This window comes from Bos indicus x Bos taurus, chromosome 29 (genome assembly GCF_003369695.1).
Source record: "Bos indicus x Bos taurus breed Angus x Brahman F1 hybrid chromosome 29, Bos_hybrid_MaternalHap_v2.0, whole genome shotgun sequence".
Taxonomy (NCBI): domain Eukaryota; kingdom Metazoa; phylum Chordata; class Mammalia; order Artiodactyla; family Bovidae; genus Bos; species Bos indicus x Bos taurus.
In genome coordinates, this window is record NC_040104.1 from 18,943,769 (window position 1) to 18,966,245 (window position 22,477).

Here is a 22,477-nt window from a genome sequence, read left to right on the forward strand (position 1 = left end):
AACAAAGCAGTGTTTGAAGGCAAGTTGCAGGGCCCTGGGGAGTTCCCCACAGTACCGAAAGGGCATAGTCACCACAAACACGACCTCCTGCGGGGGTCTCCGTGGACCACTCACCACCAGGGGTCCCAGAGACTAGACACCAATGAAAAAGAGGCAAGAATCAAAAGTTATTTCCATGATAGGGGATCATTTTAAGCCTAAAGTCCTCAAAAGGCCTCCAGACTACAAGGCTATGCTGGGGCAAGTTTTTTTGAACCTTAATACAAGTATTTTAATTTTCACTTTTGCAGGCAGACGTGGTTTTCTATTTCTGCACAGACTCCTTTATATTTTGCTGTTTCACCCAACATTATATTCTATCTGTGGTTTGTTCATCTCCACTCAGCTCTGGGAATTTGCTCTGCTCCTAAGTTCTTTTCTGGAAATTTCATATTTTTGTTGCTTTGGGGCTATCTTTTTTAATGTCTACAAATATTCTGAGAAGGAAAGAAGAAATCCATCCTTTTTCATGCCCCGCTACCTACAACCCCCAAACCAAATTGTCTGGCCTCCACTTCTCCTCAGGCTGCTCGGCCCTCTGCTCTTTGTTATCTGCTCTCCTCTGATAGGAAGCCTCCTGAACGGTTTATCCACGACCACCATGTTTAACTCCTGGGCCTTCTGAGCAGAGGCTGGTTTTGCTTCAGCGTCTGTGGCTTGGGTTCTTCTGTGAGACGAAGTCCTAGCGAGGACCTGGGTATGTTCATGGACCCACCAGAAGGCAGGGGCTGGGATCACATGGCATGAATGGCATCTCCCCACATCAGTCAGGCCTTCCCAGGTGGTACTCGTGGTAAAGAATCTGCCTGCCAATGTAGGAGACAGGAGAGACCTGGGTTTGATCCCTGGGTCAGGAAGATCCCCTGGAGGAGGGCAGGGCAACCCACTCCAGTATTCTTGCCTGGGAAAACCCAAGGATAGAGGAGCCTGGCAGGCCACAGTATAGGATCCCAAAGGGTCAAACACGACTGGAGTGACTTAAAACGCACAGCACTCGCGTTAGTCAGAATGTGCTTACACACTCCCCATCAAGGGCATCTGAAAACTGGGCCCTTTAAGGGCCCCACAGTCACCGTCCTCACCTCTGTCCATCTCTTCCCCCACAAACAAAGAAAAGGGGCCAGCGATTCCTAGACCATCCGCTGTATGAGGCCAGGAGGTGCAGAAAGGCAGAATGGGTCAGTGTTTCTGTTTCGCTGGTGGTCTCTCCTAGTCACGCATCACGCTCAGCTTCCGTGTGCCCACTTCCACCCCTGCCCTGCCCAGCTAGCATCGCTGCAGGACTCTGTGCAAAGATTCTTTCTTAAAAAAAAAAAACCCTATAAACACTTACAGAAATACGGATTGTTAGAAAATGCTCATTCTCCAAAGCTCAGAAAGACTGGGTGGAAAATTGCCCCCGTTTTTGAAACGATCGTTTCTTGGGCTGACCTCATGTTGCAGCAAGACTCAGACATGAGGTAATTCCTCTGCTGTTAACATACACTGCATCACCCACACAATCCCACTGCCTACCAGACGCATTGGAGGGGTGACCGGGGAGCCCGGAGGCACCAGTGGAAACTTCCGAAGGCATTTTAAAAGTTCTTCGTTTTTACAGCCAGTGTGTGTTGCCCCCCAGCCCACCCCGCAGAGTGCACTGGTGCAGAAGGAGATGGAAGCTCCCAGGACTGGCGAGCTGAAGACACACCGAACATGGAAAACAAATGAAGAACTAACCCACCAGAGCCCAAGAGACCGGGGAAGCGGCCTTTAAACGCTGTCCAAGGACTTCAGTTGTACAGGGGCTTTCAAACCACCAACCTCCCTCACTGTAAGGCTGAACTCCTGCAGCCTTGGCCACAGACAGCAAACCCTGCATCCTGAGGCTGCAGGTAGATCTTCGGGCAGGGCTGACTGCTAGAAAACCCCTTGTAGAATGAACCACATCTGTTCTCCTGTATCTTCTGCTTCCCCATCTTAGTACCATCTTTTCTGGTCACAGAACAATCCTTTGGTACTTGGGGTTATTGATGTTCCACCTGCTTGGGGCTTTCCTGGTGGCTTAGATGGTAAAGAATCTGCCTGCAATGCGGAAGACCCAGGTTCAATCCCTGGGTCGGGAAGATCCCCTGGAGAAGGGAATGGCTACCCACTCCAGTATTCTTGCCTGGAGAATTCCATGGACAGAGGAGCCTGGTGGGCTATACAGTCCAATGGACTCACAAAGAGTTGGACATGACTGAATGACTTACACTTTTCTGGTAAAGAGTTAAGGCTGAGGTTATTAGTGGGTTTCAAAAATTCTGTTCCTATCTCTGTGTATATTTCATATCAGATGAAATTCATATCAAATTGACGGGGCTTGGTTTTAGAAAATCCTTGTACTGGATAAATCCTTTGGACAACTGTGCCTTTTCTTTTACAAATTCTCCCTTTCCAAAGCTCTTTTCCTTCTCACTCTGCCAGGAGAGTCTCCAACAGATCCTAACCCATCCGTAGCATTTGCTACTCTTCCTGTTTAGCTGAGAAGAGTGTATCGGTAACAGCGGGCAGTGCCAGAGAAAACCCAAGAATAAGAAGAACTTCATGTGTAAATATTCAAAAAAGTAAACCCGTGAACCTAGAATTTTGTAGAAACTTGAAATCATTGCTCAAGATAGAACCAGCCAGGGCATCCATCTATTTCTAATGTGAGGCAAAGTAGTTTCCAGAAAGGGATTCTCATGGGAAGGGTGCGACCAGCCTCCAGCAGACTTGCCCTCAACACACACACACATGGCTGCAGTTCCCTAGTTTTTCTTCATATTTTGTTTTCCTTCCTTTGACATGGCAGGACAGGGTCAGCCCCCTCGCAGGGTCCCTGGGAGCCAATGTGACCTTAGCAACTTGACACCCAGAGGTGTCACTACTATAGCACCCACCCAGCATAAACTGAGGCAGGGACCCTATCTCCTTGCCCTGGGCTGTCACTATGGGAACCAGTCTGCATCCTGAGCGGCCAGGCAGAGTTCTCTCCAGCCCTGGGGACTTGGCGCTATAGCCTCTGGGGGTGTTTCGCTACCCAGAAATGTTAGGGACCGGGCACTTACTTTCCCTGAGGTAGGTGAGATGTGACAATAGCACTTCCGTGTTGTAGAGGGAGGTGGCTCGGAGGAAGTCCTCCTTGTTCAGTTTACACAGTTCCTTGCCGTCCATATTCTGAAAGAAAGACGTGTCGATCTCCATCAAACCGTACTCCTTTATCGCCCACTCCAGCCACTGCCGCACGTGCTCCTGTGTCCACAGCGTGGGGTCTGCAGGAGAGACAGGCTGTTAGCAAGGCTGCCAGAGGCAGGGCTCCTCCCCTTCTCTGTCTGTCTCTTCTCTCTCTCCCCACCTCCACCTTTCTCCCATCTCCTCCCTCCTCAGTGCCCCTCCTACAGAGGGAAAGCGGTCCCCCCACCCCCGCCCCAGATGGTCCTCCCAGAACACGCATCTGGCGCCATCGCATCTGGTGCAGCCTGAACCACTTAGCGCTCTGAAAAGGTTCTTAGACGGTAACTATGCACCCAGATAGGATGTTCTCTTTCAAGTCTTTGGAGGGCAACTGAAACCTCTGCCTGAGAAATCATGGCATCAGAATGAAAATAAGCCCAGTTGCCTAGAGCAGGGACCAACGGCTCTGGAAAGGGCCACCATCCATATCTTAAGAACATCAGTGAGTTCATGAAGCAACAGCAATCTCTTCTATGGCTGCAGAAAAGACGGGCCTGCACACTTAGACTGCAATTCCATCTGTGCAGGTGGAAAACCCAGTGGTGTTAAGTCTTCAGCTTAACTCCAACCTGGATTTTCTCCTTTTAGGGACAGTGGTACTAAAAGCTCTTTAAAATCATCCCCCCAGAGTTTTTAGGATATTTGAATCCCCAAAGAAGGGAAATGGTGTTGGACGGAGAAAATGTTTTCACTCTTGAGGATAAACAATGTAAGCGCTGAGGTCCTAGAACCTCAAGGTATTAGATCTCCACTTGGGACCCTCAGACTCTTTCCTAAACAGGTGTGTGTGTGTGGTAGGGGGAAACGTGTGTACTCTGAGCGCCGTGATGAGTTCTAGCAGGTTCCACAGTAGGTGGAACCCTTATATCTTGTCACATATCACAATTTGATAACCAGCTCTCTCCTTGGCACCTAATTATTAGAGATAATTAGCTAAACCAACAAATAGTTAAACATGCTCATCACAGGAAGACCCATGCCCAGGAAAACTCAGGCAGGAAAGCACAGAATTAAGCAACAGATTTTTGTGGTGGCAGTTTGAGGACTGGTCGGCAGAAGGGGTGACTGTGAATTTGCAATCATGGAAGGTTTCCTGGAGGAGGGGAGGAGACTTAATAGTAGCCCCTAGCTTCTACTGAACCTGTTTTATTAGCCGGCTATTTGGTAGGAATATCTGTGCTACCACCTCACTTTCTCATTCTAAGGGTCTGTTAAGGCTCTTGGTAAAAATGGGAGCAGGTTTGGATGATTAGGAAGGGCCGTGGGGAGAGAAGCAGGGTTCATGCTAAGCACCCAATGCCCAGAAACTTGTAACAGTCCAGACTTTGAACACCTCCTAGGTGCCCGCTGCTTCAAGTGTGCTATTTTTTACTCATCAAGAATACCCTGAAAAATGGCTATTTTCATTTCGAAGGTGGGAAGTGGAGTCCTGAAACATTAAGTCCTCAACCTGACCTTTAATCCTAGTATGAGCCAGGGTTCGACTGAAAGCCTCCCAGGCCTGCACTTAGCTGAGGGTCCCTGCACCCTAAGTCTCCTCCCCTCTCACCATCCTGTCTTAGTTCATTCAGGAGGTGCTTTGCCATCACTTCCAAAAGCAGAGCCACTCAGGGCTACATTGTACAAGTCTGGATCTCTCTCCCTCTCTGAATCTCACATAAACTTCTTGCTTTGTTTCACTCTTTTACTCTCCAGGAACAATTAGGCATGGACCATTGGTAAATGGACATGATTTTGCACCATTTCAGAATTCTAAAGGAAAATGTCCTGGGGGAACCTGGATTATGTCACATATTATTTCATCAGCTCGCCTCTGCTTCTCCTAATTTCTCACTTTGAATATCCAAGGCCTCCAATTCAATTTTACACTGTAGGCTTTATTTATTTTATTATTTCCGCCCTTGCTTTGGGCTCTATCACAATATTATTTCTCTCCCTTTACAGCACAATGAATTATAAATCTTCCACTCCGGAGCGTGCTAAGCTCTTCCAAATGTATTTCCTGGATGATTTAGTCCTAGTTTCTTCCCATCTGAACTTGGAACTGGTGATGAACTAGGGCCCTCGTTTATGCTTGTCTTCAAATCCCACCATAAATCCAATGGGTTGTTCCACCGATGTTTTATGGCCTTGATTTGTGAGACTTTCTCTTATGTCTAGGAGGCTGGCCAGGAGGAAGCCAAAACGTGTGAGGATAATGCTGCAAGATCCCGCCAGGAGTAAAGTAATGAAGTGAAGCCCTGGCTAGCAGATCCATGACACGAAGTGCTTGGAACATTTTTTGATGGGAATTTATGCTATTTTCACTATTACTGCTCTGGTGACCTTGGCCCCCTAAGACTGCCACCTTGATTATCTTTTCAAAAGTACTTCAACACTACTTCAGAGTTGAAGGGTCAACCAGTCTGGTCATTCCCCTCCCTTCTTTCCCCTATCTTCTCCCCAAAGTGACTTCGGAAATGAAATGCTGTCAACATTTGGTTCAGAGACAACCTCTGGCCCCCTAACTCTTCTGTCTTCAAGATTTCCTCCCTATGTTGGCCACTGTTGAGAGAAGCGGGGGGCGGCGGGGGGGGGGGGGGGCAGGGAGAGTTTGGTTCCAAGTGAGCAAAGGCTTGGAGAGGCTTGGCTCCAATGTGGGGAGTCCAGAAGTTTCTCTCCAGGCCAGTTTTAGTTCAGTTTCATTTCTGCCTTCTCTCTATGAGAAGGGAAAAGGCACAGTTCTCTTGGCTCTCACAGATGCACCTGAGCTAAACATTCCTAGCTGGTGTCCCGAGGGAGGGGAGATCAGCTACAGATGCTTCTTTCTCGATGTTAGAGACAGAAGTAACATCACAAGGATGAAGCTGTTTGCACGGTGCCCAGCACCAGGAGGCACTCAGTATACGGAGCTATTCTTCCTCTTCCTCTGGGAGGCCACAAGTTTATGGAAGAAGGAAATAAACATGCTTTATGAGCAGTTTTCAAGTCCTGCAGGGCACAGAGACGTTCCTAAGAGCCCAGCCCTCCCGTCTCCCCTGTCCCCACCCCTCCTGCCCCTGCCACCTGGAGTCTGGCCTGGAGCACAAGCATGTGTCTGCAGTCCTAGGAGATGGTGACACACAGCTTCCCATGGAAAGGAAATACAGAGGGCCGAGGACGGAGTGGCCTGTTACAGAACCACACCTTCTAGACCGACCCGCAAATTCCTCTGGATTACCTCAAAGGGACATCTAATCCTTGGCTTTCATTCACAACTGCATTTACACGTTCCCAAATGGAAGGGGTTCGCCTTTCGGGTAAACTTATTTTGGTAAGTCATTGACTGCCTCAAATTTGAACACTCTGGCTCCTTCTACCTGGCACGGACTCTACACGGGGTAGTTTCTCCTCCCTTTTCAACAGGCAGCTGAGCTCGCCAGCCGAGGCCAGTGTCCAGCCAGCACACAGAAGGCCTGAACAATGATTTTATTTTCTGTGACCAACAGCACCGATACCTAGGAAAAATAGCCTATTTTTACAGAATGACAAAGCGTGCTACACACATGTTCAGGCACTCCTTTTGTTAAATATAGTCGTTTCTATTTTGGACCTGGAAGAGATGGCTGTAATTCTGGAAAGGTGGGACCCTGCGGATGCCAGGAAGTGCATGCCCGATGGACAGGACAGACCTCCGGGCCACTCTTGTCCTTAAAGGCAAGGGTGGGCACGTCTGGGTGTTCCCAGGATTCCTTTGGGGTTCAGAAGATCTTGCCTCTCCTCTCTCGGCAGGCCTTGTCCGTGGAACCAGGCACTGAGGGTAGAAAGTGTGATGTGACCTGTTGAGGGCGGGGCTTCCCGAATCTGTGCGTCAGGGTTCCGGTGACATTTGGGAAACTGTCATGGAGGGTGGCCAGGGAAGAAGGTGCAGCTTTCCCAGGTAAGCATTTCCATAGAGAACAGGGTACCAGGTGAAGATGTAGATGCCCCTCCCCAGGACGACGAGCTCAGAAGACTGAGGACGTGGGTGGCACCCAGTGAAAGGGTTCCCAAAGTACCTGCGGGGACGATGACCCTCCTCTCGTTGGTGGTCATGTTGGGGGGAGGGGGGCCGTTCTTCTCGTCCATGTAGCTGTTGTAGCTCATGGTGTTGGACTCGCCTCCGCCCACGAGCTTGCCGCATTTGCTGACACTGCAGTCCACCGGAGACTCCCTGGAGCGAGAAGAGACAAAGCTCAGGGGAAGGCATCAGTGTCACCGTTGCCACTGCCACCAGAGCATCCGTGGAGCCTCTGCCCAGCCCTACCGGGTGGGACGAGGGCGATGGGGGTGCTGCTGACGCTGCCTTATTTCTATCCACACGGCCACTAGTTTTCTCCAAATCCCAGCCCAATCCTATAATTACGGTACTTAAAGACTTTCTGGCAGCGTCACAGCCCTCAGACTGGAGTCTGGACCTCTGAGTTCAGCTCTGCCTGCAGCTGACACTTTTAGCCTTGTTGCCAGGCGACCTACCCTCCCCAGGCGCAAGCACTGGACCTAGCTCCCGGACAGGCCTCTCCCCACTCCCACTGCACCCTGTTTCGGCCATGGCTCTAGGACTTGTCACACTGTGGGATGGTTAGCCTGGCAGGTGCCCTTCCCCTGGCTGGATCAATGCCATGGCTTTTTTTTTTTTTTTAACCTCAAGTATCCTGTAATAGTGGGCTTCCCTGGTGGCTCAGCAGTAAAGAATCTTCCTGCCAGTACAGGAGACTCAAGTTCGATCTCTAGGTTGGGAAGATCCCCTGGAGAAGGAAATGGCAACCCTCTCCAGTATTCTTGCCTGGAGAATTCCATGGACAGAGCAGCCTGGCAGGCTACAGTCTACGGGGTTGCACAGTCAGACACATTTGAGCAACTAAACAACAACAGCAATCCTCAATAGTGCCTTCCAGAGGGGCTGAACAGTCATTGAGCCCTGAATCACTCTTTACTATTGCATGTGTATCATTTCAATGTGCTTCTCATAGAGTGTTTGAATCTCCCCATCACTCTCCAGGTCAGACATGACAAAGGTTAACACCTCTTTCCTATGGTTAAGAAAACCAGAGAAGTACATGGTTAGCCCCTGCTATTTTGCAACATGGGAGCATAGGGCTTCAGTTCAGCAAGGAGCATCTATCGTCTGGAGACAGAGCTGACATCTCCCTTGTGGCCACCTGGTGCCTCAGCAGGCTGGCAAAACACACCACCTACCCAGAGCCTGGGGTCACAGACTCTCCTGGTGTGCCTAGGGCAGTGCTATCCTGCCCTGCCACTTCTGCTCAGCCACTCCCCCAGTGCCAGGGCCGAAGGAGATGACTAGAGACCAAGGAGAGGCTGCGGCTTTCCCACCCACCCTCCCGGTTGCCCAGAGCAGGAAGCATCAGTTCTGGCAACCTGGGAGACAGTCAGTCTTCACAATAGCTCCAAACCAGGCCCTCAGACCCAGGAGTTCAGATAAGGTTCAGATTACAGCCGGCCAACTCTGGGCTGCAGAACCTACAACGGTTTTCCAGAGGTCTGGCCGCTGCCCTCCCTCTCTCTGCTGTGGGCAGGAACAGACCATGCTGAAGCCTAAAGGAGCAGGCGAGGAGCAGGGTTGTGCCAGATGGACCCGCCCGTCCTGAAAAGGCAGCAACACGGAGGGCATGCAAGCAATGGTCCCTGAGCCCGAGAGGAGAGGGGAAGGAGGGTGGGGACACGGCAGGGGAAGGGGGAGGCCAGAGCACATTCAATAAAGAAAATTAAATGAATTTGTTTCTTAATCTGAAAGGAAAAAAATATTGAAGATCACTTATCATAGCTGGGAGATAAATGCTCCACTGAGATATTAGAAGTCAGACGGTAATTTTTTCCTGATGTCTTACAGAGGGGAACAAGGGCTGAAAATGAAAATAAGATGTATAACTTACACATGTTAGAATTTAAGGTTTTACTATTCGCCTACTGTTTTTCCAGGCAGAGAACCAAGAACCAGCCGTCGGAGCCCCAGATTGTTGAAGGTTTAATGTCCCCATGGCAGTCTGAGGGGCGGCAGTAGCACTTCGGGGCTTTGCACCAGGGTTTGGCCCTTTGGCTTCTGCTGGAGCAGGACTTGGCCTGAGATGAAGCAGTCCCGGAAAGACCCCGGTCCCGCGTCTGAGCTGAGCTCTGGTGGAGCTGGCCGGGTCCCCCTCACCCTAGTCCAAGCAAACCACAAGTGGGCGCATGCGCACACAGGCGCCGACGCCACCGGTGCAGGCACACGCACACGGGCACATACGCTAGCCGTGCAGGAGCGCACACACACATGCACGCATGCACAGGCCCGCAGCCGCACACACACACACCACCTCCACCACGGCCTGGCAGCCTTCCCCAGCATACTTGTCCACTGTGAAACAACCCAAGTGCAGCCGAAGTTGGGAGGATTAAGTTGGCCTTTAACCAAGACAGCAACGTTTTCACTGGCTGGGAGAGGCCGTGCAGAGGGTGGGGCTGCACACGCTTCCCCCGGCTGGGCAGACGGAGAGCACTTTTCTGTGAGGGGGCGGTGTCTGGGGTTGGGGGGAGTGCTGGGGGGGCGGGGGGGGGGGCGGGCGTGGCGGAAAGGGACTTGCCCTCCGTGGGCTGCATCTCTCTTTGGGAACAGCGGAGAAATAGATGAGTTGTGAACATTCTTTTCCACCATCAGCTGGGCCTCTGAGGATTTCTTAGCCCAGAAGAGAACTCTGGCCACTCAGAGGTGAGAAGTCGAACCTCAGAAAGCATCGCAGTGAAATGGCCCCTTATGCCATCGGCACCGCAGGGCAGAGCCAGTCACTGGTATCAGGAAGAGAGAAAAATAAAAATGTGAATAAAGGAATCGTTTAGTAAAAGCTGCCTGGTACCTCTCCCGGTAAGGAGTCTGAGCAGCGTGGTGAGAAAGGCGCCTGCTGGGTGGGGGGTGGGGGGGCCCTGGGGAGAAAGTCTGAACAGCGTCAAGCCTGGCCCTTCCAGCTAGGGGCACCGCTGGGGTCGTCCAGTGGTGGGGCCTCTTCGTTTTGGGCCCACAGAAGCTCCCACAATTCTGTGCCCTCCTCTCTCTCCTGCTCCCGGGCAGGGCAAGGTGATCTGCTTGCCCACTGCCCACCTGCTTGGGTGCTTGTCCTCTGGAACAAGGCTCTGTCTTTGATCCCAGACTCTGCAAAGGGGCACCCTAAGGGAGACGTCCTGGCCGTCACCCTGGACCTCTGCCTTGTGCAGGCCGGCCCTCCTCTGACTCCTAGGAGAGAAGGAAGGAAAGCCATGCCTTCCCCATCCACCTGCCCACCCCACCTCCACTCTGGGGTTGCGGGACTTTGCGCCTGGGCAGACAGCACAGGCCTCCCAAGAGCCGAGCCAGCTACTGGAAGGAGCCAGGAATACAGGTGAAGCACAGCATAAAGGCTGCTCTTAAACGAGGCAGCTGGCGCCTGTGGAGAGGACTGATGAAAACAAGGGGGGCACGCATGGAGCGGGGAGGCTTTGCCATTCAGCCCACCCACTCTGCTGCTGACTTGTATTGAGACCTGCTTACAGCTAGCATGGGGCTGGGGTCTGCAGGCAGCTGACAGCATTGGGACAGGTGACAGGAGGGCCAGGGGCTGCCACATGGAGCGAGGAGGAGGTGGTGGCTCTGAAAGTGTAACTCAGAGCATGTCCTGCTCAACCATGGCTCAGAAAGCCACACTTGGGAGGCCACAGCAAGGGCATGTGGGCCCTGCAGCCTAGTCCTTTATTTTCACCGAAGGACATAAGGTCTTTGCTCCTCTGGTTTTATTTCTGTGTTCAGGGATCATTGCTTTAAAAAGACGGCTGCTGGTTTCCAAAAGTGCCTCATGGACTGTCAAGCAATTTAAAACACAATGAGAAATCTTGAGCATTTGGATAACAGGAGATTTCAAAGACCTTGCCTAAAGATTGTTGTTGTTGCTCAGTTGCTAAGTCATGTCTGACTCTTTGTGACCCCATAGACCGTAGTCTGCCAGGTTCTTCTGCCCATGGGATTCTCCAGGCAAGAATACTAGAGTGGGCTCCCATTTCCTCTCCCAGGGGATCTTCCTCACCCAGGGATCAAGCCTGCGTCTCCTGTGGCTTCTGCATTGGCAGGCGGACTCCTTACCACTGAGCCACCAGGGAAGCCCAGTTACCTGAAGATAATCCCATTCAAATATGTAAACATCTTTTCTACCTTCTGGTTCAACTGAGAGCAACTTTACTCAGAGTATGGGATCTAGACCCACAGGTCTGCAGCCCAGGCTTACAGTCAACGGATACCTAATGTTCACACAGCTAAAAGGAGGTCCCCAGGGCTATTGGAGCATTAGCAATATCTGGTGTGCCTTCTACATCACGTGCATACTGCGGAAATTGCGCCAATCTGTGTTGTCTTTAGGATTTCTGTAGGAGCCATGCAGAGACGTGTGTATGTGACCTTTTTGCTTTTGAAAAGGAGATGCAAAAGCAAACTTCAAGAAATCACCCATAGCAAAGCTCTCACTCTAACCTGTACTTAGTAGATGCTCACAGCTTCTCCAGAACCCTGAGTACCCCTCCCACTCAGCTTTCTGCCTGACAGGCTTCTCATTGCAAGGTGCAGAGTGTTAGGAGGCAGTTTAGCATGGGACTGTGTAGTCAGAGGCAGAAGTGAAGGGTGTGTGAGGCTCGTCCTCCTGTGTGTGGATGTTAAGTCTGTAGGTGTCTAATAAGGGCATTGGATCCTGCTGGCCAGGCTAGGCAGCATCAGGGCAGACTAACAGTGAACTCTGGTCCAGCAACTCTGGCAAGCGAGTCTTGGCCATTCCCCTCCGTAAGTTGATATTTTTTTTTTCCTTCATGGGATGTTTTCCCCCAAACCCGTGGTTGAGACAGGATGCAGCTGAGAGTTAGTTGCAGACCACAGCTTGGATCATCTTGCTGAAGTACATCCAGCACAGAGCCTATGGGTCACACCGTTTGAAGAACAGTTCATGGTAACAGATTCAACCACAAGCGGAAGGTAGGGAGAAAGGGGGCAAACCTGCCCCAACGTGGGCAAGATCGAATTTCTGTGAGCTCCTTGGATCTCGGTCTCTCCACCGGCGTGGATGACTTACTGGCAGCATCAGAAGCAAGAAGGACCTTGTAGCATTCGGCGCACAGAATACCTCCTCTAGAGACATAAATATCTGTAGGGTCTCTGATAAGCATCAAGTAACTCAGAATTCCAAGTTATCGAAGAACATGGGGAGAATTCACCGTGAATCATGAACAGAAGAGAGAAACACATCTTTGGGTACTTTGTTGATCTGCTAGGGCAGCTATAACAAAGTGCCACCAATGTGTTAGTGGCTCAGTCGTATCCAACTCTCTGCTACCCCACGGACTATAGCCCACCAGGCTCCTCAGTCCATGGAATTCTCCAGGCAAGAATACTGGAGTGGGTTGCCATGCCCTCTTCCAGGGGATCTTCCTGATCCAAGGACTGAACCAGGGTCTCCTGCATTTCAGGCAGCTTCTTTACAGTTTGAACCACCAGGGAAGCCCTGAGTCGGTCCAAAACATTCTAGCCCAGCCCTGTCCAGTCGAAGGGGCACATACATAATGTAACATTTTCTAGTAGCCACATTTTTAAAATAAAAAAGGTAAAATTAATTTTAATAATATATTAAAATATATTAATTCAATACAGCCTGAAGATGATCATTTCAACATCATCAATATAAAAAAAATAATTAATGATGTATTTCACTTTTTTCCTACACTGAGTCTCCTAAAGCCAGTGTATTAACACACACATCAAGCACATGCCCATTTTGGATAGGTCATATTTCAAGTGCTCCAAAGCAGCAACTGTGACCAGTGGCTACTGCCTTGGACAGCATAGATTCAGTGTATGAGCCAAGAAATCCCAAGTTTTATACTCTGTTTTTTTTAATCTGAAGTTAGGAATTATCTTCTGCATTAAAAGCACATCATCAGTGCTACTGAGAGGACAGAAGCACAGCGTGGCAGGTGAGAGATTTAATTAGGGAGGCATCTGCTTCATCACGCTGGTTCTTTGTTGCGTGATCCAAGAATGTGATCTGACCGGGCTCCATCCTAAGCAGAGACATTTTTTTCTGAAAACCCTGGCTCCCTGCTGCCCACTCCAGCTTCCATGAGAGCGCTTAGGAGATGTTTATGAGGTGCTGGTGATGTCTAGACCTAGCCTGCCTGATTCTCAAGGGTCCACTGCATCATCTTGGTTTCCCAGAGGGACGAGGGGACATCAGTTTATGAACCTATGCTGTCACCAGCTCCTGGCCCTGGTCAAGACCGGCAGATCAAAAGCAGGGGCTGCTTTGTGAAACCAGAGCCAGGTAAATACTACGTGTGGTCTCTGGGGTCTTCACGCAGCTCCCCTCCAGCTGGTGTCTGGTGTGATGGGAGAAGCCTCGGTGGAGCTGGTGAGGAGGTTCTGAAAACTGATTTCTCTGGGCGGGACCTCCTCTGCCCAGGATTCATATATGGCAGTGCTTGAGGCTTCCCTGCAGCATAAGCCATTAAAGGATTTTGAGCAAGACAGGTAAATGTTTTGAAAAGAAGACTCAGGCTGCTGTCTGATGAGGAGACGTCAGAAAGGCAAGAGGAGGAAGGGGAAGAAGGAGGAGGCTCCCAGATGGCCTAGAAGGAGAGGTGCTGCTGGCATTGATGGGTGGGCGGTGGAGGTGAGTGGTGCTTGGACTCAGGCTCCGGCTTGTCCAAGGGTGAGTCTGGACTGTCAGCAAGCACTGGGAGTGCCGTGGTCAGGCCCATGTGGGAGGCCTTGCTGAATGCTGTCCACATGTGGGGTGGGTGCAGGTGGGTGGGGAGGGGATAGAAAGAGTGGCCACGGGGCCAGGATCAGAGAGCTGGGATGCAGGGCCAGCTCTACAACTTTGAAAAGGATTCACTGCACCTTTGAATCCTTAGGCAAGTCATTTACCCCCTCAAAGCCCAATATGCCTCTCTAGTTGTTCAGTCGCTAAGTTGTGTCCGACTCTTTGTGAGCACATGGACTGCAGCACGCCAGGCCTCTCTAGGTCAAGATGTAAATACAATATGGACCTCATGGGAGGCAGATAGACAGCAAATGGTGATGTGGAAAGATTGACAAACTCTGACTTCCCTCCACAGAGAGTGAGTCAGTACCCTCGTTATCTCTGTGGAGGGACTCACCAGACGGGCTCCTGGCTCAGAACCCCTAAGCCTCCCTGAAATCCTCTATGCCAGAAAGGTGGCTGGGATCCCAGGGGCTGGTGTTGCTTAGTGGGGTTGTAGTGTGGTGGGGCCAGGTGTATTCACAGGCAGCTCTGAGACCAGGACCTTCTGGGGGGGAGTTCCCACCACACAAGCACCCACCCCCTTCTCCTGCTTTCTCTAGTCTTGTCTGCTCCTTGACCTCATCTGCCAGCACAGGTAGAACTCGTTAGTGATGATGCCCAGGTCTAAATTCCAACTGCATCCCCTAGTAGTATCTGATCTGTTTCCAGTAACTCATAGTGTTTATCCGATGTCCTACTTACTGATGGCTCCTGATGCATCTCACAGGGTGCTGACATCCTTTCTCAAAGCACTTCCTCCTCCCACTCCTCTGGGTGCCACTGGCACCATCCTTCTTGGAAAACACCCAACCTTTGCTAATCTTCGATTCTTTCCTTGCACAAACCCCCTTCCCACCCACCCCCTGTCCCCAGTGCAATATTTATCAACCTGAGTCCTGTTAATTATCCCTTTGATATGTCCCTCATGTGTCTTCCCCTTTTCGTTTCCACAATCAGTGCCATGACTCTAGTTCCGAATTTTTGTAATTTTCTACCTGTAATATTTCACTAACTTCTTATCTTTCTGACTCTCCCCTCCCCACTCTCTGTATACAATGATGCCCAGCTTTCAAGTGTTCAGTCACAGGTCTGATGATGTTCAAATGTCATGTCAAATCGGCATCTGCACATGGAATAAATTCCCTGTTTTCTTAGCCAGCCAATCAGGGCTCCCTTGGTCTCTGTTTTTATCTCCCTGTGCTTGCCTGATGTTTCGTGAACTAGACTAAGGTTTTCTCAGCTTTCAAACTTCACTCGTGACAGTCACCCTCAGAATAGCCAGCACTTTCTGAGTCCTGGGACGGGTCACTTCCTGGGCCCTGCCCTGGGACACTTCTACAGTATCAGGGTCAACCCTCGTAACAAGCCTATGGGAAACTGATGCTCCAGCCGTGCAGAAAGGAGGCAGCTGGTCCTCAGAGGGAGCAGTGACTGGTCCACAGGCAGAGCCCGGACTCCAGCCTGGGCCCCCCTGGCTCCCCGGTGTGCTCTCCCTCTCTGTGGTCCTCTCCTGTCCATCTCTATGATCAAAGTCTTACTGGCCCTGGGCAGCACTGAGTCCCAACCCACTTTCCAAGTGTGCCCTCCCTCGCACAGGGAGCCCTCAGATTTGTTCATCTTTGTCATCATCCTAGACTTTAAATCGAAGGATGGTTTGTTCATCTTTGCTCTGATGAGACCCACCCAGAGAGGTCAAGTATCTTCAACAAGAAACAGAAGAGTATCTTATTACTGAATTATCCCCAAGAGGGGCAGTGCCTGGGCCTGACATAAAGCAGGTGTTACAAAAGTATCTGTTAGTGTCATGGGCCTGAGGGCTGCTTTGGGGCCCAGAGAACCAGAGGCCTTCCTGGCTCTGTGCCGCCCCACCTCAAGGAGCCCTCTCACCCCAGCTCACTAAAGCCTGGCTCAGTCGCCCGGCCCAGCACCAGAGGTCCGTCTGCCACAGACACACTTCCCTCCAGACCTCTGACTCAGGCCCAGGCTTCCAGCCTCCCCCGGCCCCATCCCGGCAGCACGGGTCCAGCGGGCTTACCTGGACCCATTCATGTGGTCGTACTCGCGCTTGACGTTGACCCTCACTGGCTGGTTCATCCACTCCTGCTGCGGGGGGAGGGGGTTGATCTTGTGGGGCTGGCCGTAGTCGGGGCTCCCGGAGGCGGTCATGTCGGCCTTGGGGAGGTGGGCCGCCGCTCCGTACGCGGAGTCGAAGAGGGACTGGTCGTCGCTCACCACCGACAAAGCCTCCTGGAGGGCAGAGAAGGACACAGAGCCCCAGGTCACTCTTTAGCCGGTGTCACTCCTCACCACCCTCCCTGGGAACCCGCGGGCTGGTCCACAATTATGCAAGCTTGATGTGTTCTTTGCAGATGACCCTGGGTGAGGAGGGAGTCTGGGCCGTGGAATGGGGACCCCTAGGAGTGTGTTCCTCCGTTGGTTCTGTAGGCTGGGACCCCCAGAAAGGAGGGTGGGGAGGCTGAGGCAAAGAAGAATGGTTACACAGTACACACGTGATGCTGGAGTGGTGCTTGGAACAGATAGACGGACATGCCCCTTCCTGGCCAGGAAGCCGCCAAGCTACAGGGCATATGAGAGGGAGCATTGCTCTTATAGGTGAGGCCAGTGAGACCCACCCGGAGAGGTTAAGTATGTGGCTCAAGGTCACACAGGGGAAGGGTGGGGCCCCTCTCATTTCAGTTTCCTTCTCTGTAAACAGGCATAAGAATAGCTTTTTCAGAGGTGATGGGTGATTAAATGAGAAGACCTTGGTACAGGTGTCTAGCTTGTTTGTTTAGAGGTGCTCCAGGATGTGCTGAGCTTCTTACATATCAGAGATCTGGGTAGGGGACTGCCTGCTTCCCTGGCACAGAGTGCTTCATCATCCCTTCCTGTCTGACTCCTTGAGATGACAGTTTCCAGTCTTAAGTGGGATGATTCTGCCCACCCAAGAAAGAGGGTGGAGTCTCAGCTCTGTGGATGTTGTGGAGGGGGGGTCAAGTCTGTATTTCCCACGTGTGCTATCCCATCACCTGCTGGGATGGGGGAGATGACAGATGGAGAAAGGCAGCGTCGCACTTTCCAGACATCTACCAAGCAGAGCAGGGTAATGAAACTCTCCCTTCCATCCCAGTCACAGCAGATCACAGGGACCAGGTCATGGCCTGGGGTGTGGTGGTCACTAGGTCACACAGTTCCACCAAATTAAGTTGATCGCACTTCAGAAAGGAGGTCACAGTCTATAATCTAGGATTAATTATAATCGATATCATCTGTAATTATGCAATCTGTAATCTTGGAGATGAGATGTAATATTATGGGAGAAATGCCCAGAACTGTCGCTGCCACATAGTGACACCCAATAAAGTTACCTTTGATGGTTATCAGTTTCAAATAAAAGTTCTCTTAGGCCAGCAGGTCTCTCTCAGATCTGATAAGGTCTGAACTGTTCCCTTAAAATTTGCATGTTGACACCCTAACCCCAGTTCCTAAGAACCTGTGTTTGGAGATAAGATGTTTAAAGAGATGACTGAGTTGAAACAAGGCCCTTTGGGTGGGTCCTAATTCAATATGGCCGGGAATGTAAACTGGTACAGTCACTATGGAGAACAGTATGGAAGTTCCTTAAAAAACTGAAAATAGCACTATCATGAAAGTGAATGTGATGCAATCCTATTCCTGGGCATGTGTCTGGAGAAAAACATGATCCAAAAGGATACATGCACCTCAGTGTTCATTGCAGCACTGCTTACAATAGCAAGACATGGAAACAATCCAACGTCCATGGACAGAGGAATAGATAAGATGTGCTCCATATATACAATGGAATATTCCTCAGCCATTAAAAAGAAGGAAATAATGCCATTTTCAGCAACATGGACGGACCTAGAGACTGTCATACTGAGTGAAATATCAGAGAAGGAAAAATATCCTATGACATCCCGTATATGTGAAATCTAAAAAGAAATGATACAAATGAACTTGCTTACAAAACAGAAAAGATACTCGCAGACTTTGAAAACCAATTTATCGTTGCCAGGTGGAAGGGATAGTTAGGGAGTTTGGGAATGTCACATACACACTGCTAAATTCAAAATGGGTAATGAACAAAGACCTACTGTCTAGCACATGGAACTCTGCTCAATGTTATATGGCACCCTAGATGGGAGGGGAATTTGGGGGACAATGGATACATGTATATGTATCGCTGAGTCCCTTCACTGTTCACCTGAAACTATAATAACATTGTTAATCGGCCATACCCCAAAACAGAAAGTTTAAAGTTTGAAAAAAAAATTTTTTAATAAAAATTTTTTCTATGCAAACAAAAAAAAAAGAAGAAGAAGAAGAGAGTATCTGGACACACAGGGGACACCGGGAATGGTAGGCACGGCAGGACCACCAAGTGGAGAAACAGCAAGAAGGCAGCCATCTGCAAGCCAAGGAGAGAGACCTCATAACCTGCCAGCACCCCAACTTGGGACTTTCAGCTTCCAGAACTGTGAGAAAAAAATACATTGCTATTGCATGAACCCTGTCAGTGGCATTTTGCTGTAGCAGCCCTATGACACTTTTGCCCCCAGACCTATAAAATTACAATCCACTCTACCAGCTAACTTTCTCCCAGGGCCATCCTCAACCCCAGCAGGAGGATAGCCATACTTCAAAGGGAAAGGCTCTTCTGTGGCTGTTTCCGGCTGGGATCAGGGAAGAATTACTGGAACACAGTCCAGGAAGTCTGCTCCCGCACAGGAGGCTTTGCAGAGTATAGACATGGCCAGAGACGGCAGTTTCAAAGCTGAGCTGCTGGCAGAGTGTGGAAAGGACAAGGGGGTCCCTTGACTCAGACCTGAAATCAGCTGGGTTCCTTCAATTTCCACCAGCTGTCCTATGCCATGCTGTCTTCTCTTGCAACCTCTTTGCTGTGAACCCTGGTTTTGCCATCTGCTTGGTCTGCTGACTTGACAACCTGCTTCTCTCCTTCCTGACCTGCCCTCTGCAGCGATAATGATGCTTGTTATCTTTTGGCCCTTACCAGAGCATCACGAGCCCTGGTCCTGCCTCCCAGGCCTCCTGGCTTCCATTATTTCTTCATCTTCTCCCCTAACCCAGAGGAAAGGAGATGGAACGAATGCTTTAATTGGAAACTCCTAGATTTGTGCATGATCAAGAATGCATGTGAGCCACTCTCCACGCAGACAAAGATACCTGGTTCCGTGTTCAGAGGAAAGCTGTGCTTCCATCTGTCAGCAACCATTTGTCTGTTGGTTATTTTATCCATTGTTCTTTTCAATTAAGGATCCGCCCTGACTGCACATCCCAAACCAGGGGTACGGATAGCCAAGCACATAGTGGTTCCAAGTTGAAAAGTGTGGCATTGTTATTTTGCAGAGGGCTGAGTGTGAGCCCATGAACTTCCTGGGGTTCTTTCTACACCAGGAGCCAAGATGCATTACCAGCTAGAAACTATAAATGCCCTTTTGGTGATAGAGGTGGTAAACATTCATTAGTTCTGCTACAGAAAGAGACTATACACCTAAGGATTCAGGCATTGTCTTTGGCCATGGAGAGTGGCTCACATGCATGCTTGATCATGCACAAATCTAGGAGTTTCCAGTTAAAGCATTTCTTCCATCTCCTTTCCTCTGGGTTAGGGGAGAAAATGAAGAAATAACAGAGGCCTGGGAGGCAGGACTGGCGATAGTGATGCTCTGGTAAAGGGCGAAAGACACCTAGCATCATTATCCCTGCAGAGGGCAGGTCAGGAAGCAGAGAAGCAGGGCTGTCAAGTCAGCAGACCAAGCAGATGGCAAACCCAGGATTCACAGCAAAGAGGTTGCAACGGAGGACAGATAAGACCAAGCCAGGGTTTCCAGAGGCTGACCATGGACAGACCTCTCAAGTAGATGAGAAAGAATACTCTATAGAACAAAGTGCAGTGTGGTAAACGGTACAAAACTGGTTAAAACTCATTTTGGAATAGAAGTTTCCTTTAGTTCACAAAGAAAACTCCAGTCAAGGGGCCACGTCATGGGAGGAGAGGACCCTGGTTTCCTCCAGGACATATGTCCTGTCCTCCGTCCAGTCCTGCCAGCAATTTCCTCTGCTTTTCTCTTTCGGCCTCTTTCCTCTGTCAGCATATGCCCCCTCACCAAGTTCACCCTGCTCATTCCCCTGCCAGAACCAGCTCCCTTGCGAGCTGTAGACAACCAGAGCTCAGAACCCTCCCAGAGCATCCGTGACATCAGTCATCACAAGTCTGTTCTTGTCTGCTGTGATCCCAGCACTAGGGGTCGTCGCAGCTGCCCACCATCCGTGGTCCCCGCTCATGACTTCCGCACGCAGCTCCTGCCCCCAGGCTCGCTGTCTCCACGGCTGCACTAAACGGGCCCTCAGTGCCCTCCTGTGTCTGACACTGTGAGTCCTTGCCCTCGGAGCATCCTTTCTTTGCCCTCTTGGCCGGGCGCATATCCAATTCTACCCATTTTGTAGGTGAATGAAATCTTCCTTACTCCGTGAAACCTTCCCTGATAATAATGCCCTCTGACTCACTTGAACTTTTAAAGGCCTAGTGAGAATACAGCTTGGGTAGACATACATGTGTGCGCGGGCACGTGTGCGCGTGTGCACACAAACACACACACACACCTGTTTGCAACCATTCATAGCGAAATGGCTTTTTTAAACAAATTTCATCAGAGTGTGTAGAAAAGAATTGGTGACTGGGAGAAGCTGGGAGAGAGAGAAAATGCAGGAGAATGGTTCCTTGCCTGGCCTGGACTGAATCAGAAAACCGAACACAAGCAGGGGGGACATGAGGACCATCAATGCGAATCATACATGTGGGGAGACCAGGGCCCAGGCAAGCTGATTTGGGATTCAGGTGGAGCATGAGCGCTGGGGTGATTTGCGTCTGAAATAGCAGCGCTTTGCCACACAAGGCTGAGTGCAGGGGCTTCCTGGTGGTCCAGCGGTTAAGACTTTGCCTTCCATTGCAGAGGGCCTGAGTTCAATCTGTGGTCCCTCAAACCTAGGGCCAAAAAACCAAAACATAAACAACAGAAGCAATATTGTAATAAATTCAATAGAGACTTTAAAATGGTCCACCTGGAGAAAAAAATCTTAAAAGAAAAGAAGCCTGAGCGCTTTGAGGGTGTCCAGAGACCACACCCGCAGTACAGTCTCTGTGGCCAGTGGCAGGTCTCCTCTACACTGCTTTGGGGGTGGCGGGTGCATTTCGGGGAGACAGACATAGAACAGGAAGACACCGCAGGGGCACAGTGTAGACTGATGGCTGCCACCGTATTGCGCTACAGCTTCGTGTCCCCACTGGGGGTCCCGGAAGTCCCTGGGGGTGATCTGATGGGTGCGGGCACCAAGGGGCTGCTTTTCTCAGCTGAGAAGGCAGACGGATCAATGACATGCTTGTAACGTATTACCTATGTGTAGCTGTTGCTATTTACTCCATGTCTTAGAAGCTGTTTTGTTTGTTTTTGTTGTTGCTTCTTGTATAGTCTCTCAATCATGTCTGACTCTTTGTGACCACATGGGATATAGCCCGCCAGGCTCCTCTGTCCATGGAATTCTCCAGGCAAGAATACTGGAGTGGGTAGCCAGTCCCTTCTCCAGCGGATCTTCCCAACCTAGGGACTGAACCTGCGTCTCTTACGTCTCCTACATTGGCACGTGAGTTCTTTACCACTGAGCCGCCAGGGAAGCTCAGAAGCCATTTACTTTTACTTAAATACTTAAAGCTTATAAACGTTTCAATGTGAAAGTCTTTGCTGCTGCTAAGTCGCTTCAGTCGTGTCCGACTCTGTGTGACCCCTGAGATGGCAGCCTACCAGGCTCCCCTGTCCCTGGGATTCTCCAGGCAAGAACACTGGAGTGGGTTGCCATTTCCTTCTCCAATGCATGAAAGTGAAAAGTGAAAGGGAAGTCGCTCAGTCGTGTCCGACACTGAGCGACCCCATAGACTGCAGCCTACCAGGCTTTTCCGTCCATGGGATTTTCCAGGCAAGAGTACTGGAGTGGGGTGCCATTGCCTTCCCCGGTGAAAGTCTTTACTAGTACTTAAAACTCTTTACAGGAATGAGTCCACAGTTGGTGTTCCGTTCTTTTACACTGAGGGATGGTTTCTAAATGTTTAACTCTGGGAGGATGGGCTGAATATAGAAAGAGTATCAGCATGAAAGTTCACACACTACTCTCAGAGTGGCTGGGTTCCTTCAGTTCTCCATTTGACCTTGGGAATGACACTGATCCCTTCATTCAAAGGGAGACAAGTGGTTCTTCAAAGACTTGTTGAGTCTAGGTCGCCATAGAGCACCCTGCAGGGAAACTGCCCTTAGTGGGAAGGACAGAAGCAGGGCCCTAATCCCGGGTGTGGCCTCAGTCTG

General features: G+C 50.4%; 1 protein-coding gene across 2 annotated transcripts in view; it reads right to left on the minus strand.

The window, feature by feature from the left end:
* Nucleotides 1–22,477, minus strand: part of FLI1 (Fli-1 proto-oncogene, ETS transcription factor) — a 131,901-nt gene that overhangs the window by 45,077 nt on the left and 64,347 nt on the right. For both annotated transcript variants that reach the window (XM_027531412.1, XM_027531413.1), the window contains exons 2-4: nt 16,117–16,328; nt 7,293–7,447; nt 3,111–3,314 (exon numbers count right to left, since the gene is read on the minus strand). In XM_027531412.1, coding sequence (XP_027387213.1) covers nt 3,111–3,314; nt 7,293–7,447; nt 16,117–16,328 — 571 coding nt within the window. The remainder of the gene's footprint in view (nt 1–3,110; nt 3,315–7,292; nt 7,448–16,116; nt 16,329–22,477) is intronic.